The sequence below is a fragment of the Arachis duranensis genome, chromosome 5, assembly GCF_000817695.3.
Source record: "Arachis duranensis cultivar V14167 chromosome 5, aradu.V14167.gnm2.J7QH, whole genome shotgun sequence".
Classification (NCBI taxonomy): domain Eukaryota; kingdom Viridiplantae; phylum Streptophyta; class Magnoliopsida; order Fabales; family Fabaceae; genus Arachis; species Arachis duranensis.
In genome coordinates, this window is record NC_029776.3 from 15,750,760 (window position 1) to 15,769,956 (window position 19,197).

Below are 19,197 nucleotides of genomic sequence, written 5' to 3' on the forward strand. Positions count from 1 at the left end.
ATCGCGTGGTGGTCCCATCGCCGCCTCTGCCTCTGCCTCGCCGCCTCTGCCTTGCCGTCTCTACCTCGCCGCCTCTGCCTCGCCTCTGCTTTCTTGCTTCTGCTTTGTTGTTTTTGTTTTTTGTTTGGTGTTGTTTCATGCTTTCTTGCTTTCTGTTTCTGTTTGGTGGTGTTGTTGTTTGTTGGTTGGTTGGTGGTGGTGGTGTGGTGGTGGTGGTGGTGGTGTTGGTGGTGGTGTTGGTGTTGGTGGTGGTGGAGGAGGTAATTGTGCTGGTAGTGGTGAGGGTATTTTTGTCCAAAAAAAATTAAAAGGACTATTTTAAATTCAAATACGACTTTAAGGATTACTTTAAATCAAAATATACATCAGGGACGGGTTCGATTCCGACCCTCAACGTGAGAGACCAAAACAATACTTATCCCTAAAATGAACATCTTGCAAAATATGTACATTTAAAATCAAGCAAATTAAATAAAATATCAACGGTATACCAAGTAAACATCTACTTTAAATTAAACATCTGACTTAGTTGATACAGTAGCAGCTGCGATGACAAAATTGCGAAAGAGGAGTTATGACAAAAATATAAAAAATTTAAAATTATGATTTACCTAATTAATTCAAAATTTAATTTTTAAAATTAGAATTAACTTTTCTTTTATTATGATTAAACCTAATTAATTTAAAATTAAATTTTTAAAATTAAAATTTACTCTTTTTTTTTTACCTATTATTTACGTTATTTAAAAAGTGTTATTCCTCTATATTTTTTTCTGTAGTAAAGCAATTCATTACTTTTTTTTCAACAGTAATTCAACAAAAAAAAATGCTTATGCCATATTAAAAAATGGGAAAATGACGTTTGTTTTGATGTTCAATCAAAACCAAAATGTCATTGGTCTGATAGCTGCTAACACATAAATTAAACGGTTTCTACATACATTTTGATTATGTATTTTTGCTTTGATTGAGTGCTATCATCACTCTGTTTGTCTATAGAGTTATATTGTCGAAAAACAAGTCAAGAAATTATTATAGTATCCGAAACTTAATCTCAAAAATATTAATAATGCAATTAAAATTGTAGAGACTAAATAAATATACGTGATGAATCTCAAAGCCATTACAAAAATTTAATTCATACAAAGTGACTCAAAAGTTAATACTCAATGAAAATGTCGTTTAATTTTTCATACGTATATGTGTGTGTGAGAAAATATTATGTATTGTTTTATGTATCAAAAAAGGAATGATTTTTCAACTCAAACTCCTATAGAATACTAATCTTTACAAGAAAACAATTAATTAGCTCGAGGAAAGATGAGAGAAGGTTTCTTCGCCGGTGTATATATGACCTGTAATATTTCGTGACAATAATACAATAGATAATATACAAAGATTGCATTAGCTATAAGATAATCTATTATTATTATCAAGCTTCTTTAATTTCAGCTATATTAGCTACCTAACTTCAAGACAGGTCACATTAATACATAAATGTACATATATATAAATTAAATTAGCTGGATTAGATTAGATTTCTCGTAGTTTAATTTGTCGGCGTCAAAATAATGCACAATTTACGTGCCCTGTCCTGTGACGATGCTATAATTTCCATTCCTTAGAAAATTGGATAAATTTGAGACTCGTTGTGACCAAAATGAAATGATTATAGGCGAAGCCCCAGCAGAATGCTACCAATATTCGTTGTAAATTGAAACAGATAAATGAAAAAGCTAGGTTGAAATGAAAAAGCAAACAGAAGAAAATGGCAAATTAGGCAGAGACTTTGAAATTGGTTGTTACATCAGTAATAGCCACATTGACGCTCCACCATTGAAGAGGGATTATTGTGTGTCACTCCTATGACTTGAGGAATGTTAGAGGACAGCAATTTTGGTATTGTGTAACTATTAATTAGTCATCAATAGTGTTTTTAATAGTGTAAGATTATATCTAATGATGGAGAATCACTCACTTTTGTTTTGATGATTAAATATTGACCAAAAAGCATAAAAGTTACTGGTCTTCTAAGCTTTTTCTTATGACTTATTTACTGTTGTGATAATCTCATCGTTGCTAATGCCACGATTCGAATTGATTCGTGTTTTAAACACTATCTTTATCTGAGTAGAAGCTATGGGATTCAATTCCCTCTTTGCATAGCAGCTTCATACGATGAAATAATAAAAGGTGATTAAAATTTATTATATATTAAATTATTAGCCTAAAAAAATACATTAAAAAAATTGAGTTAATGGCTAAATAATAATAAAAAATAATAAATTCTAATGCGTAAAATTCAATTCGATCAAATGTAATTTGGATAGAATTCACCCTCCTAATATTCGGGTTGATGGGCGGATCCAATGTAACTTCCTCAGTCGGAGGTCATGCTGACGTGAGATTGGACAAAAACAAGAAGCATGTAATTAAAGCTCATGTGACAGATTGGACAAAAACATACCATGCATTATTACTTATAATTATAAGTAGCTTCCTCTCCTAAGCAATATATATATATATATATACTTTTCAATGTTTAAATTATGCATTATATTTTTCAAAAAAAAAATGATATGCCTCTGCTTGTCAAGGTGAAAGTAAATGACCGAATTAAGATGATGATATGAAGTTTAGGTGAGACATGACTAGTAGTTTAATATATGATAATGGAAAAATACAATTAAGTAGTGTCGATGCACATGCACAATAAAGACTCAAATCCTAAGCGTGACGCGTATAGGATCCTCAAAACCTAATCATCTTGTTATCTCTACCCAAAATTAAAATAGTTGTTGACAGGGATGATCCACCGATGAATCTAGTTCTAGTCAATTATTAGGCAGATCTAAACCAGATATTTTGGTTACCACACCCCAGAAAGCACAGTTTAAATAACTCCGATTACGCAGAACCCAGCCATGCATGCAACGTCCAAATCAACCAAATCGGGGATCTCCGATCGGAAATTAAGGTGTACAAGTTTATGAATCAATGAACATCATCGTCGAATGAATTTCCAGCCATCGAGACTTAGTTGATTCAAACTATAGGACATTTCTTTTGTTTTCTACTCCATAAGCAAAATCTTAAAAATAATAATAATAGTGTTTTATTTTTCACTATAAAATCTCCTCAGAATAGAATTTTTTAAGTGAATATGAATAAAGAATATAGCGAATATTTGAAGGAACTATATATAAAAAATTATTCTAAAACGTAGTTTGTACGTATCATTTTGACAAGATTTAAAAAAATTAGGGTAAAATATATTTTGGATTTTTTATTAAATTAAATAAATATAAAATTTATAAAAATACATAAATTACAGTCTCAGTTATTAAGGAATTTTCAAAAAATGAGTTATTAAGGAATTTTCAAGAAAATGAACAGATTTCAGGTACTTAAACCCTGATCTCTATTACAAAAGTTAAATAGGTACTGAGTACTCGAGATACGGCCAAAATTGATTTTAATTTGACTACGTTATTAACAGCATTTCTGTCAACTTCTGTTAAATCTTAGTGTTTAATGAAAGTGTCTTTGTAAATGTGTCTAATAAAAATATTTTTTTATAATTGTATTTAATAGAAATGTCTTTATAAATATATTTTTTGGATATAATTTTTTATATATGTGTTTAAAATATAATAATTAATTATTGTTGACAGATAATATGTTGATACCCTATACTTTTCCAATTCATAAAGAGTCTCGGTACCGAGATATGCACAAAGTTCTAATTGAAATTTTAATCACCAAAATGTGTGTGTAATTAAATTGATGCTATGTTTATTTGATTTTTATTTTTTTATTTCATCTAATTTAATTCAAATAATTTTAAATTTTAAAATTATAAAAATATTTAATTTAAAATTTAGATGATTATAATTTAAATTAATAATTTAATTTAATTCAATAAAAACAAATATACTTGTAGTGTTGTACTAATTATTTATAAGTATTGCAATACTCGTAACTATTGGTTTTTAATTTAAAATTAATTTTGTAGTACTCATAAATAACTAGTACAATAAATACAAATTTTATTTTATTTCAATTTTGTCTCAAAAAATTTTTATTTGCATTAAACATATTCCTACTTGTTATGGATTATTGATATATTGATCTTAATTTTTTTTAAATTTAGTTGTTAGAAGTATATTTGATACAAATAAAAAACTTCAAAAATAAAATTAAAACAAAATAAAATTTAAGAATATTTTAAAAAATTTTAACTAACTTTAAGAACAAAAAAATATACTTTACGCATAAAAATATTAGTGTTACCTACAAAATATTCGTTTTGGTTCTTTAACTAAGTAATAAAGAAAAATGTTTTAAATTCTAAAATTTTTTTTAACGAACGATTAACAATGGCAATGTTTGAGAAACCCCTTTATATATAGATTATGGTCACGCTTAGCTAAGAGTTAGCTCAACAAAGTGAGAAATACTTTAATAAGGCTAATAAATGAGTCAAGATTACATGCAACTTAAGACGAAAGCCCGAACCATGGTGAGAATTTGAATGAATGTCGCAATTTCAGACTTGAAGATGAAATTATCCAACTGTAGCAGTGTAGCAACCAACGGAAACGGCTTTTAATGTTTAAAATATGCAGCAACGTGACTTGTTTTGGTGTGTATTAGATGTAATCACATGCAAAGGTCGCTGTTTATCCAGCGCATGTCTTCTTGTAGCAAGGCAACAACATAAGCATTCGCGTCATTATCATTGCAAATGTAGCAGTCAACAAGATCGCATGACGCATGCTATCCTTTCGTTAAAAACGAATAAATATACAAATAAACAAAATAAAATAAAATTAGATATACGTTAAACCTAAGCTAGCTTTAAGGAGAACCCAAATACGGTCGGAGTTGGAAAGGTTAAAAAAAGTTCATACAAAGTAGAACATTGTAGCTTAAATATCACAAACGATGCAGGCCTTATGAATATTCCATCATTCAAAGCAACACTGAAATTGCATGTTCTTAATAGTTTTGACCCGCACGCTCTTTAACTGCCAAGACGAAATAAACTTACTATACATCTCGTCTACGCTTCTTCTTGATGTTATCAAATAACTGATGAACATCATCAGCTGTAATTGGCTTTGATGTGTCTGCGGATTCCTGTCATAAGAAAGAACATAGTCAGGTTCAACTTAGCTGTAACAAAACAACCATGCAACCCTACTAAAATGCAAGGAGCATACCAGGAAAGAACGAAGCCCATCCTTCATCTCTTGAATGCCCTTCAAGATCTCCACTTTCTCTACATGTCCAAGTTTATTAAAAAAGCTTAACTCTGCACCCTGTTGTTGCTCAATATTTGCTTCTCTCTTTTGCTTGGCCACTCTCTCATACTCAGCAATGGAGTCTTCCTTGTCAATTAGGAAAGTGATCCGCTTCTGACGATAAAACTCCATACATTTGTTGCATTTGCATAAAGCATCCCTCCAATTTTTAGAAAGAAACATTGCTTTACTGGGTAAAATTGGGGAAGCAGCAGCAATGTCAACACCCAGGAGACAGTCAACTTTCATATCAGAGCCTTCTGCACATTGGTTTAGATCCAGGCTGTCAATACACTTTCCACCATGGAGCATACTCTTCCCACCAGATATGTTTTCTGTGCCTCGGTTTAAATTCAGTTTTAAATCCAGGCCATCATTACAATCTCCAACCTGAAGCATACTCTTCCCATTGGATGTGCTTTCTGGGCATTGGTTCAAATCCAAGCTGCCATCACAATTTCCACCCTGAAGCATACTCTGCCCGCCGGATACAGATTCAGAATCAACTTTTGCATCAACAACTTTAGGACTATTATTTGAAGTATCACCCATTGGCTCTTCTGACTTGCCAGTTGAAGGCTTATCTTCCAAAACACCTTTGTCCTTGCTAACTTCAACAGTAGCATCTAGTTGCTTTCCTACAGCCCATATGGATTTCGGATATAGATTTAGAAAGAAACACACTTCAGAGCATGGCTTACATATGAAATCCTCATAAAGAGGCTCTCCTTCTTCGTCTCTGGGAATCTGATATATACCAAGTGTATGAGAGAAGCTCAAATGTGCAAAAAATAATGAGTAAGAAATACATCAGAGTTCACAAATATAATTTGCTCTACTCTATCAGGAACTGACGGGCTCATAGTGTAAATTTCTATATGGCTTCAATATGAAATACTATATTTAAAACACATGATAGGGAAAAGAAAGAAAAGGGGAACAAACAATCAAGCAAAACTAATAGCTTAAACATACATTGTTGGATGCAAAAAAAGCATGCAGCAAATTGTTGTCTGGAGTACAAATAAAAGCTGGAACTAAATTCAGAAGAAAACGTCGGAGATTTAATTCATGACAGCATAAAATCTAATTTTTTACTGTAAGTATAGAAACATAATATAGAAAGGTTAAAAGAAGACAAACCTCATCAGAAGACTCGAGTCCAAGATGCTCCTCATGAAACCAATCCTCACAGAGGCAGCATTGTAACATTTCTACTTGTTCTTCAACATCTGGATCTGGATAAGGACGACCACATGTGCAATATGAACCTTTGAAGTTGTGATTATAGGAATTCTCAGTGTTCTCTACATCTTTATTTGGAAGAATCTTGCAGTAAAATTCACCAAACTTCGAATTCCCACAGTCACACCTAAAGTTTCTTTTTGTCCATAGTTCCACAATCTTTGGAACATAGAAATAATGAAACCATAGGTTAGTAGTGTCAGCATTGATAAAGCAAACAAAATTTGACTGTTATTATACATTAGAAAATTTACCATTCCTAGTAACAAAACATTTTCAATCAAACAATAACAGAAAAATTTCCCAAATAATCTAGAATTCAAGATTATCATCCATAAAAAAGGGTCACTGTAGATAAATGTCTCAAACCTAACAAAGAAATTGTGTGTTTGGATTTTACTCATCTTGAGCTCATATCAGTCCATAATCAAAAGCTTCATACAACTTCAAATAAATATTGCCACAGAAAAACAAAAAACTATTCCCCCTAAAATTATCAAAACCAAACATGCACTGTGTCTAACTTGTTAATAAAAGAGAGTATGTGATTTTACCAAACAAAGTGTATTATTTACCATCATTTGCATGCAATTAGGCACCCCACACAGACTAAAGATCAGACAACTACACAACTTAGGATTTTAAGAAACTGCATAAAATAAACATGACTAATATAAATAAAAAATAACATCCCTTTTAGTATCTTTATTTACAAAGATGCACAATAACAGGCAAGTTCCCATTTGATGTTCCCACAAATGAAATGAAAGGTTTATTTCAGTGAGGAGAGGAATATATTCAGCTCTGAAGTTCCATCATAAGAACTACCTGGTGGCCATCATGACAAGACAATGAGCAAGCAGTGCAAACTCCAGCATTCCCATCCGGAGTGCAGGTGAGGCAAGAGAAAATCGCCTGCCTTTTCAAATAACCTTTGCCATAGGTACACTCTTTGCCATCATCACCACCCAAAACTAAATCAACTTCCTTTGAATGAGTAAAGAAAAAAAAAACATAAAGTGTCAACATTTTCAAGTCATATACAACATTATTAAATAAAGTTCAACAACATAAAGCAGCAATAAAACTAGCACTTAAGCGCAACAAAAACATGCTTTTAAGATATAGAACTATACTGGAAGGCGGAAGCAATGAACATACAGTTCACGAATAAAATTTATAGAATGTTTAAAAGTTGGTGAAGACTCACATGTAGTTGTTTTCATGTGAAGTTGATAGTCGAAAACCATTAGATGATTTGACTAAATTGTCATCTAACTGTTTTTGGCTATCAACGTCACATGAAAATAAATGCATGTGAGTTTCCATCATTATTTCAAAACTACCAATGAGACTGAAAGTTATTTGGAGCCTAGCTCCAAGAGAGAGAGAGAGAGAGAGAGAGAGAGAGGAAAAAAACTGTTCTACCTAACCTGCCACTGCTCTACACTGATATTAAGGCTGCGTCAAAATTCATCCACACTATGAGAACAGATATTTGAGAAACAAATTATTTTATTTTGGATGCACTTATATCATCTTTGGTGCTTATTCAGCATTCAATTTACTTGTTCACAAAATAAATAGGTCATTAACACAAATGACTTAATGACAACCAAAGAACAAGCACAAAAAACTATTTATTTGGAACAGAATTTAGATCCACTCAAGTAGTCAGCAGAGAGGCTATAATTTCTTATTAAATATCTTAAAGCATAAAACCAAGTATGTGCTTTAGACTGGGATTTCCATGACATCTCAGATATGAAACAAACTCACAATAACCAGCATTTACTAAGAAACCAATCTACGCCAAAGTGCATACATATCAATTAATCTACAATAAGATATCACATGCTCAACTACAGTTTGTGCTTCTAGTTACATAAAATATACAGCATTTCACAGACCAAATGAAGCACCTCGATGAAACCGTCAAAGTCCTCACATATAACTATCAAGTAATTTACATTCACTTAAAATGCGGCTAATCTGAGTCCTTCGAGTCAAGGCTGAAGCTATCAAGTATGTGTCAGTGTTACAGGTTAAAGGACCATAGGCAATGACACTAGGTTGTAAGTCGCAAGAACGGCAAAAGCAACCCCACCGTAGTCAAAGTATTATTAAGCCACACAATGTAATTCCAGATATTCACATTAAACATAACCCATATTAAACATAACGTCGTAAAGGCAACAATTTATTTATGGTAGCCGTCATTAAATCAGTTTAACATTATAAAGGCAATAATTTATTTTTGGCAACCGTTACTTGAATTAGATGGCAAGTAAGCCAAGTATGAAGATTCTTTCTCATAGCAGTGCCCGGTACCAACAACCCCGAATATATTTCATAAACTCACTGTATCTTTACCCAAATCCCCTTTACAGCGCATAAAGGGCATGAAGCTCCAGCTCCCTTTCAAATCTTAACCATCAAAATGACTTGTAGTAATTGAGCAAGAAGTTTGACCTACTATCCTCCTCTGCTACCATGTGTTTCAAACATACCATAATACCCAGAGCCAGCCATATAATTTTCAAAAAGGATAACGATAAAAAAAAATCCATATAACATATAGCTCGTAATCACAGTATAAAGATGATTGATAACATAAACCAAACAAAGTCAAGGAAAATCGGAGAATTAATTCAAGCATGAGAAACACATAACACCTCACATCACATAGGTATTAAAGTATTTGGAGAATGACTAACCAGTTCACGTTCCTCAACTTCCTCAAGGTACTCGTTGAGAGTAACAGCCTGCTCAGCTTCTTCCTCAAAAGTAGCGTCCATTTTCACTTACAAATCCGTTACTTCTGGCTTCGGAATTTCACGATCAGTTCCTAAATTATGAAAGTGAATCCATGAACTACCGCTAACAAAGAGATAAAATAAAGCGTACGAATAGGGCACGAGTTCAATTGGTGAAGAACATAGACGTATACTACTGAATTACGAAACCCTAGATTCCACGAAAGCAAATGGTGAAACTGAAAATGAAGGTAAACAAAATAAAGAAGCGAAGAATAATCTGAAGTCTGACCTAATCTTGAGAGTGGGAGCTAGAATTTGATTGGATCAATTAGGTGACATTTTGAAGCAGCAGAAGGTAGCAGTAGAAATGCGAAGCAGAGAAGAGCCGTGAGTTTTGGTTTTGCGAAAAATGGAGTTAGGGTTATTATATAGTGGGCTAAGGTGGAGCTAAGGAAGGACTAAGGACCATAAGGACATTTTCCCGCCAGATATCCAAGGGTTGCAACTTGCACGTGTTCGTTTTTTTTTTTAAATTTACATATACATTAAGATCATTTATTATATTTATATCACACATTTTTTAAATAATCGACTATCAAAAAATAAATTGTTTATAATAGAATAATTAAATTTATTTATAATAATATAATAATAAAAACTATTATATGCTAAATATGTATTTTTATGTGTAATAGTTTATTGGTGACTATTTTTTTGTACGTTAAGTATAAACGTAGTATAAGTATTATTTTGTATGTATATATCTAACAAAGTATACAGTATATACCCTTTCATTTAGAATTATGATGAATGATATAAAAAATTATGTGTAATGTTTTGTATTCTGGCTTAAAGTTCAGCTAGGCCTAAAGTAAGTAAAGCCCAATCAACATATAAGGGCTTCACCTGCACCTATTCGACTTTGTGGAGCTTAGACTCAACAACGCCAACCTTGGCTCTACCTACTAGGATCAATAAACTAACTCTTACAATCTATCTCCTTCATTTAGACGGGAGATTTCAACAACCTCCCCAACAAAAAGACAGTTATCTACTATCAAAGATGGAGCTACTCAAAAGGTGGTTAGAGATTCTACACCTATAATTATAAATACCCGAACATTCTCAGGTATTCTTTGAACCAATCTACTAAAAACCTACTTAAACATTTACTAACTTAAGCATCGGAGTCTCTTGCATGTACTACCCCCCACCTTCATCAAGATGTCAGATGGCGGCACCACAGCAACAGAAGACATCAGACAAATCACTCAAAGGCGTTTGGATCTCACGTTCAAGCCCAAACCAACCTAGTTTCAAATAACCCACAGAATATTGATGCCGTTACTGAGGACCTAAAAGTCAATATTGTAGTTGGTAGATGACATCCCAGAAAATGGACATACAGCTTCCGATTCTAAAACCCACGAACAAGAACAACACAACGATGATCGTGCACTGGTCATACTTCCCAGACCCTATAGAGGAAAAGGTGTGGCCAGAGACCCATCAAACCCGCAACGACACGGAGTAAGCTCGGAAGTACACTGGCCTGAAGGATCAAGAAGAAGAGATCCTACAGAACTAATAGGTCTCGTTTACAGACATCAAGGCCGACTTGAACAGCTCGAGTAAGAGCAAGAGAGGCAATGAGAATCTGAAATAGACATAAGAAAAGAAGTACAATGACGAAAGAAATTAGAAGAAAAGCTTTTGAAATTGGAAGCCAACCTTCGAGGTTGGAGTAACCATGCAGATCGAGAAGAAACCCCTTTTGGAGGAGAAGATCTGTTCATCAAAGAGATCATGCAAGCTAGGGTTTCCAAAACATTTAGAAGCCGTGATATGGACCTCTACGATAGAACGACCGAACCAAGACACCATCTAAGTAACTTTAAAAGGCGAATGTACTTGGCTGACGTGTCAGATGAAACTTATTGCAAAGCTTTTCCGACGACATTAACCAAGGCAACAATGAAATGGTTTGATAGTCTACCACCCAGGTCTATAACTTGTTTCGACGACCTTGCAAGGAGTTTCCTTACCTGATTCTCTATCCAAAAAGACAAGATCAAATACGCTCTAAGTTTTCTCGGGGTCAAGCAAGAAGTCGAAGAAACTCTCCGAGCTTATATGAAAAGATTCAACAAAACCTGCCTGGAGATTCAAAACTTGCCTACAGAAGCAGTCATAATGGGCCAGTTAATGGCCTCAAACAGGGCGAAGCTAGACAATATTTACTAGGGGGGTCAATATTCTTTTTAACTTTTTATTTTAACAAAAAAAGTTAAAAGTAACTCTATATATAATTTTAATTAAAAATAACAACTAAAACTTAAAATTTACTTTTTATAAGATAACTGAACATATTGTATATTAAAATAATTAAACACAAATATCTCAAAAATAATTTCAAATATTGTAAATATAAGTTGTTACATACTTGTTTTTAGAATCTTCAGATACTATTCAATTTCTTTTTAAACGTTTCCTGCAAAATTATTAAAAAAATGTATTATGATTCAACCTTCATGTAAATAATTTAAATCACAACCATAACTTATGCAATAAAAAAATTAGTAACAATATTATTAGAACTGAAATAAATTAAAATTTACAACTTACATAGACAATTGAGCTCGACATTTTTTCTTTGATTCAAAGTCATCTATTATTGAATATGTACTGAAAGTAGCTGCAATTTCTTTTTCAATGTAAATGACTAAAACATCTGCAAGAAATTCGTCTGCTATTTTACTCTGAAGTCTTGTTTTAACAATTTTCATTGCCGAGAAAGCTCTTTCTGTTGTTGCTGTAGATACTGAAAGAAGCAAGACATTGCGAATCAGTTTATCAACTAAATGATAAGTTCTTGATTTTAATTTGATTTTGAAAATGACAAACAAACCAGGTGCTTCTGTTTGTCTTTTGGCTCACGGATGTATATATTTCTCAAGAACTTAGTGTTGTACTACATATAAAAATAAAATATATATTATATAGTACCATTAGTTTGGCTAGAAGAAATATTTAGGAGAAGAAATTAGATTGAAAGTGGAGAACAGTTGGGATGACTGTGGAAGCCTGAAAATTAGAATGGGTAAGAGACTAAGTGCAGTAGTGCAGTTGCCAATTGGTATTTGCTGAGTGATGCGCCAGACTATTTTCGGTAAGAAGAATGTTTAAAAATATGAGAATTTATTATTTTTGTTTATTAATTAATTAAAAGTGTGGGTGCATCATATAGGATAATAGAGAGATTGAGCAGGATATAAATTATAGGATTCAAGCAGATTGATCAAAATGATAGAGTACGTCTGGTTTTATATGTGACAAAAAATGCCTTTAAAATTTAAAAAGGTAAATTTTATCATATTGCTATCAGATCGGCTATACTTTATGGTACATAGTGTTGGACGTCCAAAGGAGAGCACGAACATAAGTTAAGCGTGATAGAGATGAAGATGTTGAGATGAATGATTGATCGTATACGATTGGATAGAATAAGGAACGAAAATATAATAGAGAGAGTTGGAATAGTACCTATTATGAAAAAAATTGTAGAATCGCGTCTCAGGTGGTTTGGACATGTGAGAAGAAGACCAACAGAACACCCAGTCAGGAGGATGGATGGGATGAAAGATGGACAATGGGTGAAAGGAAGAAGAAGACCTAAGAAGATCATACATGAGGTGATCAAACGAGATCTACATGTAAACGGTCTCTGTGCATATATGACATGTGATAGAACTTAACGACGTCGTTTGATCCCACCTAGTAGGACAAGACTTTGTTATTATTGTTTAAAAATATAAGTTAAGTACATTGTTGGATTATTAGATTAAAAAAATTGAGTTGATAGTTAAAAATAATGGTTAAAAATAATAAATTTTAAAATTTTTTTAATATTTCTATTTCATTATGTTGACCTCTTTTATCTCTTTTTCTTTTTTTTATTTTCTTTATTTTGTTAAGTAAAGAGTTGTCATAAATACAATAATAAAATTGGTCATACAACAATGCACTACAAATACAAATTAATCGCAAAGACCAAGTATTTTACAAAAATAATACTATTTAATTCAATACTTTAGTATTGAAATATTCTTATTCATAAAAGCCAAAGTTTTGGAGTATTTTTTTTTTTTAGAGAAAACAAGCAACAAATGCTTACAAAATATTCCAAACACTTATCCTTTAACTAGGATCACAAGAAAAACAAAATATCTCTCAATACAAAAATTAATATTTGAATATTAAAAAAAAAGACATTGTCTTAACATCTTAACGAAGAAAGAAACCACGAGTAAAGATAGACAATATTTATTAGGAGCCAATATTTTTTTTAACTTTTTATTTTAATAAAAAAAGTTAAAAGTAATTCTATATATAATTTTAATTAAAAATAACAACTAAAACTTAAAATTTACTTTTTATAAGATAATTGAACATATTTTATATTAAAATAAGTAAACATAAATATCTCAAAACTAATTTCAAATATTGTAAATATAAGTTGTTACATACTTATTTTTAAAATCTTCAAATACTATTCAATTCCTTTTTAGACGTTTTCAGCAAAATTATTAAAAAAATGTATTATACTTCAACCTTCATGTAAATAATTTAAATCACAACCATAACTTATGTAATAAAAAAATTAGTAACAATATTATTAGAACTGAAATAAATTAAAATTTATAATTTACATAGACAATTGAGCTCAACGTTTTTTCCTTGATTCAAAGTCATCTATTATTGAATATGTACTGAAAGTAGCTGCAATTTCTTTCTCAATGTAAATAACTAAATTATCTGCAAGAAATTCGTCTGCTATTTTACTTCGAAGTCTTGTTTTAACAATTTTCATTGCCGAGAAAACTCTTTCTATTGTTGCTGTAGATACTGAAAGAGTCAAGACATTGCAAATCAGTCTATCAATCAAATGATAAGTTCTTGATTTTTCTGTTTCCTTCCATCTTTGACATAACTCGGAAAGTGTCCCAACATCTTTTAGATGATTCGGTATATCAGATGTATAATGTTGCAATTGAGCATTCAAGAGAATCATTTCATGATCAGAAAAATCTAAAGGATAAAACTTTTCAACTAACTTGCATATATTCTGAATATTAAACAACTTAAAATTGTCTTTAGGGTCCAAAGCAGTACTTAAAGTCAAAAGCTCCATGATTTTCTCATTGAATCTACTATTTAACTCTTGAATTTGAGAGTCAATTGCTGTAAAAAACACATCAACTCGATAATGATGCTCGATTGTTATCTTTGGTTGACGAGATCGACCTCTTCCAACCGTGTATTGTGTTCTCATATCAGGAATGTCAATTTCATGTTTCTTACAAAACTTCTTAACAATCTTAAGTAAATTGCACCAACCATTATCCCTCAATTTTTGAAGAAGTAGTTTTGATGTGGAAATAACATGCATTGCATTCAAAATATCTTTTGAGATTTTTGTTGTAATGCTTGGCACAAAATATTAGTAATCCCCATAATTTCCTTCATCAAATGTAACGAAAAAACAAATTTAAACGAGAATAACACTTTGTTGACGCCATAAGCCTCACTTCTTTGAGCAGAAGTTATACCATCGTCAATAATGTTATTAAGAACGGTTTGAGTAGCTGCAAACATTCTTATCAAGCTACAAACAGAATGAAAGTGAGAACTCCATCTTGTATCTCCATCTCTTTGTAAAGTGCCCATTTGATTTGCACCTTGACCTGTTTCTAGCTCATCATTGGCAATCAATTTTGCATTTTCAATTTCTTGAGCTTCTTGTAGTTGATCATGTCGTTTGCAAGATGCACCAACAATATTGACAATAGCAATCAATTGTGTGAAAAACTCATGAATTTGAAGTACTTCCCTTGAAGTAGCCACTAGTGCTAACTGCAATCTATGAGCAAAACAATGGACATAATATGCTTGTCGGCAATCATTAAGAAATAAAGCTTGTAAACCATTCCATTCCCCTCTCATATTGCTAGCACCATCATACCCCTGACCTCGAATATTTTCAATTTGGAGATTATAAATAGAAAGCACAGACACCAACTCTTTTTTCAAAGTCAAAGCAGTAGTATCACTAACATGTACAAGATCAAAGAAGCGTTCACGAACAAAACCATCCACATCAACAAATCTCAAAACAATAGCCATTTGTTCTTCTTTAGATTCATCACGAGCTTCATCAATGATAATACAAAATTTGGCATCTCCAATATCCTTTCTAATTGAGTTTCTTACCATTGTAGCAAGAACATGTAGAATTTCTTTCTGAACATCACTTGAAGTATATTTAGCAAATCTAGGAGCATTTTCCAAAACAAGCTTCTGAACACTACTATTGTAAGAACCCAAAAACTTTAATAATTCAATAAAGTTACCTCGATTATATGAACTCGAGCTTTCATCATGGCCTCTATAAGCGCAACCTTGAAAAGTCAACCATCTAATACAATCAATAGATGCTCCAAGTCTACGTCGATTATTCTTAATTTCTTCTGATGTTTGTCGTTTCATAAGTGTATCAACATGTTGTGATTGCTTCATCAAATCATCACATGATTTCGTTGCCCTATGATGGAACGAATTGGGGCCTTTGCCAATGTGATTCAAAAGTTTTGAAACTTTGTTGGGAAAACTCAACAAAAAGAGGACAATCTTTTCCATTATTTACCTTCTTCCAATTCCTGAAGCCGTTTTCAATGAAAGCATTTGAACCTGTATTGATTGAAGATTCCATAGCAAATAGGTAGCATGGTAAACAATATACAGCATTATCTTCAATAGAATACTCTACTCATGAAGGATATAATTCAAATCAAGAAGCTTGAAAACGATGACAATGACTTGTATCGCTTGAGAATGGATACTTATCAAGTATTGGTTGATTTGGTCCAGCTTTAAGATAAGCTCAACGAATTTCATCTCTTTTACTTGGATGAAACTTCCAAATCATTGGTCGAATTTCTGGATCTCTTACCAAATGACATACTTCCATTTGTTCAGGATTAAGTCGTGGGCGCTTTGACTTTGAACTATCTTGTTGACGAGCTAAAGTGTTCATGTTTGATGCCTCAAGTATTGAAAAGGTTGGTGTTGATGTAACAACATTAAAAATATTTTCACTCTTCTCGCTAGTCTTTTTGAAAAAAGTATCTATTGTTTTCATCTTGCTCATGATTCAACTAAATTCCTACAATTAAGAATTTACATAATTAATAAGATAAACATTATGCAACTTAACTAAACTCAATTTATTTTATTTTTTGCAAATCAATAATATCACTGTCACAAACAATTAATAATGAGAAAAAAATTAAAAATAATACAAGGATAACATTATAATTACATGATTATCATCTTCAATTTTTTTCAAAAACCTAAATTATTATTACAATATTATAAACTAGATAAATAAATAATATATATATATATAAATTATTCATAAAAACAAATAAAATAAATAACTTACAAAAGAAAGAAGAATGAAAGATGATAATGAAAGACCAAAGACTAGTTGCTATCTTCTAAGTTGTAATGATAATGAAAATATAGAGTGCTGTTTTATTTTCTAATTGAAAGAAGATGGAAGAATGACAAAAGTGATTTGTTGACTTTTTGTTATTGCCTTTTCAGATTCTTCACTTTTAATATGGATTGGGGTTTTTTTTTTTAACTAAGTATATGACCCACTATTCATAGCCCAAATAACACACTGCTTTCTAAACCATTTTTTGAAAGGAATTATGGACATCACATATTTTCCAAAGGGGGGAGGCCTACTCTTTTTTAGGGAGGCCATTCTTTAATTTTTTATTATTCTTGTAAACAAATTTTTTTTGGGGGGCCACTGCCTCCTTACAACCTAAGAAGCTTCGTCCCTGGCCTCAAAGAAGGCCCATTCCCCTAGTCCATTTCAAAAAGGCATGTAACCTTCTTATATGAAGTACAAGAGCGACCGAAAAAGTAAATCAACATGAAAGAGAATGCCCAACTAAGAGAACTCATTCTTAGGCAAAACCCTCCTTATCAGGCTCGGGATAAAGAGAAAAAAGCGAAGAAAAAAGATGAATACAACTCGGATAAGTCTCGAAGGTATCACAACTACACTTTGCTAAGAGTTTCCCTTGTTGACATTTATAGAGAGATTTGCCATGCCGAGAAATTTTCACTTCCTCGGCCATCAAAAACAAAAAAGGTGGGAGTCGAACAGAATATTGTGAATATCATAAAATATACAGACATTCTATCAATAATTTTTATGACTTGAAAAATATAATAGAAAACTAGCCAGAGAAGGTCGGTTAGAAAGATACTTGGCAAAAAGATCGAATGATCAAGAAAAAAGGAAAAGAGATGAAAAAGATACGAGTAAAAGAAATTGGCCACCTTGAACTCCCAATAAACACATTCACATGATACCTGGAGGATTTGCAGGAGGTGGCATGACTAAGTCCTCCCGCAAAAGGCATTTGAAAGAAGTCTATCAAGTCGGAGAAGAGGCTGAAACCCCCCAACTTGCCTACTATTTCCTTTACAAAAGAAGATGCACAAGGGTAACACCAGGGAACGACGACCCTATCGTGATTACAATAATACTTGCCAATGCAAACCTCTACAGAACTCTGGTGGATCAAGGAAGTTCGAAAGATATCCTATTTAAACCCGCTTTTGACAATCTGGGGTTAGAAGAAAAAGAACTTAGGGCATGTCGAGACACTCTTTTTGGGTTGAGAGACACACCAATCCGACCTCTTGGCTTCATTCCATTACCCACTATTTTTGGTAAAGGAATAAAGTCAAGAACCTTGAGTATAGACTACATAGTGGTCGACGTAACATCGGCCTACAACGTCCTAATATGTTAGACAATGCTCAACTGAATTGCTGCAATTGTCTCTACTCCTGATCTTTGTATGAAGTTTCCAACGTCAGAGGGAATAGCTATCGTCAGAGGAGATCAAAATTTCGCAAGAATTTGCTACAACAAAAGCTTGAATCTATGAGGCTACACAAAGGAAAAAGAGGTTAATACCATTAAACTCGGCAGTGTCCGAATCTGAGAAGAGTTGAGGCCACAACCCGACAGAAAGACTGAGAAAGTTCCTATCGGGGATCAAGTCAGAAAAACAACAAACGTAGGAGCCAACTTGGATAAAGAGTTAAAAGTAGATCTCGTCAAGCTCCTATGGGCCAACTCCGACCTCTTCGCATGGAAGGCCTTCTGATATGCCTCGAATACATCCCGACCTCATAAGCCATAAGCTTGCTGTTTACCTGGACTCACGACCTATCCAACAAAAACGATGAAAGCTCGATCTTGAAAGAGCACAAGTCATTGAAGAATAGGTCCAAGCCTTGTTAGAAGTTGGATTCATAAGGAAAGTAAAGTACCCCTTATGGCTAGCCAATGTAGTACTCATGAAGAAACAAAATGGAAAATGGAGAATGTATGTCGATTACACTGACCTCAATAAAGCTTATCCCAAGTATCCTTACCCTCTCCCTAGCATCGACGCCCTGGTTAGATTCGGCTTCAGGCTACAAGTACTTATCCTTTATAGATGCTAATCCAGGATACGACCAAATCTCAATGTATAAGCCGGATCAAGAAAAGACTTATTTCATCACTCCTGGAGCAAATTATTGTTACGTGGCCATGCCTTTCGGACTAAAAAATGCAAGAACCACGTATTAACAGTTGATGAACAAGGTGTTTTCACCATACTTCGGGAAGTTGATAGAGGTCTACGTGGATGACATGCTCATCAATACCAAGGAAGAAATCAATCTATTGACCGATTAATAAAAGTGTTTAACATAATAAGGCAACACAGGATAAGACTGAATCCCTCAAT

General features: G+C 32.7%; 3 protein-coding genes across 3 annotated transcripts; all 3 read right to left on the reverse strand.

Annotated features, from left to right (window-relative positions):
* Positions 1–4,815: 4,815 nt before the first annotated feature.
* On the reverse strand, positions 4,816–9,736 carry LOC107488401 (uncharacterized). Its single transcript, XM_016109150.3, has 6 exons — positions 9,600–9,736; positions 9,269–9,399; positions 7,380–7,538; positions 6,450–6,710; positions 5,226–6,053; positions 4,816–5,142 (listed from the first exon to the last, which is right to left on the reverse strand). Exons 2-6 carry the CDS (start codon positions 9,347–9,349, stop codon positions 5,053–5,055), a joined length of 1,419 nt encoding a protein of 472 aa, XP_015964636.1. The 5' UTR covers positions 9,350–9,399; positions 9,600–9,736; the 3' UTR covers positions 4,816–5,052.
* Positions 9,737–14,033: 4,297 nt separating this feature from the next.
* LOC107488349 (uncharacterized) lies at positions 14,034–14,759 on the reverse strand. The gene has a single exon (XM_016109079.1). It carries the CDS (start codon positions 14,757–14,759, stop codon positions 14,034–14,036), a length of 726 nt encoding a protein of 241 aa, XP_015964565.1.
* A 5-nt stretch (positions 14,760–14,764) lies between these two features.
* Positions 14,765–16,006, reverse strand: LOC107488348 (uncharacterized). The gene has a single exon (XM_052261643.1). It carries the CDS (start codon positions 16,004–16,006, stop codon positions 14,765–14,767), a length of 1,242 nt encoding a protein of 413 aa, XP_052117603.1.
* Between the last annotated feature and the right edge of the window lie 3,191 nt (positions 16,007–19,197).

Bases quoted from the DNA above. Each gene is read 5' to 3' on its own strand.
- LOC107488401 (XM_016109150.3), bottom strand. From the start codon at position 9,349: ATGGACGCTACTTTTGAGGAAGAAGCTGAGCAGGCTGTTACTCTCAAC. The intron at 7,539-9,268 runs GTTAGTCATTCT...ACTCATTCAAAG, and splicing joins AAGTTGAGGAACGTGAACTG to GAAGTTGATTTAGTTTTGGG. The intron at 5,143-5,225 runs GTATGCTCCTTG...TTCTTATGACAG, and splicing joins ATGGGCTTCGTTCTTTCCTG to GAATCCGCAGACACATCAAA.
- LOC107488349 (XM_016109079.1), bottom strand. From the start codon at position 14,759: ATGCATGTTATTTCCACATCAAAACTACTTCTTCAAAAATTGAGGGAT.
- LOC107488348 (XM_052261643.1), bottom strand. From the start codon at position 16,006: ATGGAAAAGATTGTCCTCTTTTTGTTGAGTTTTCCCAACAAAGTTTCA.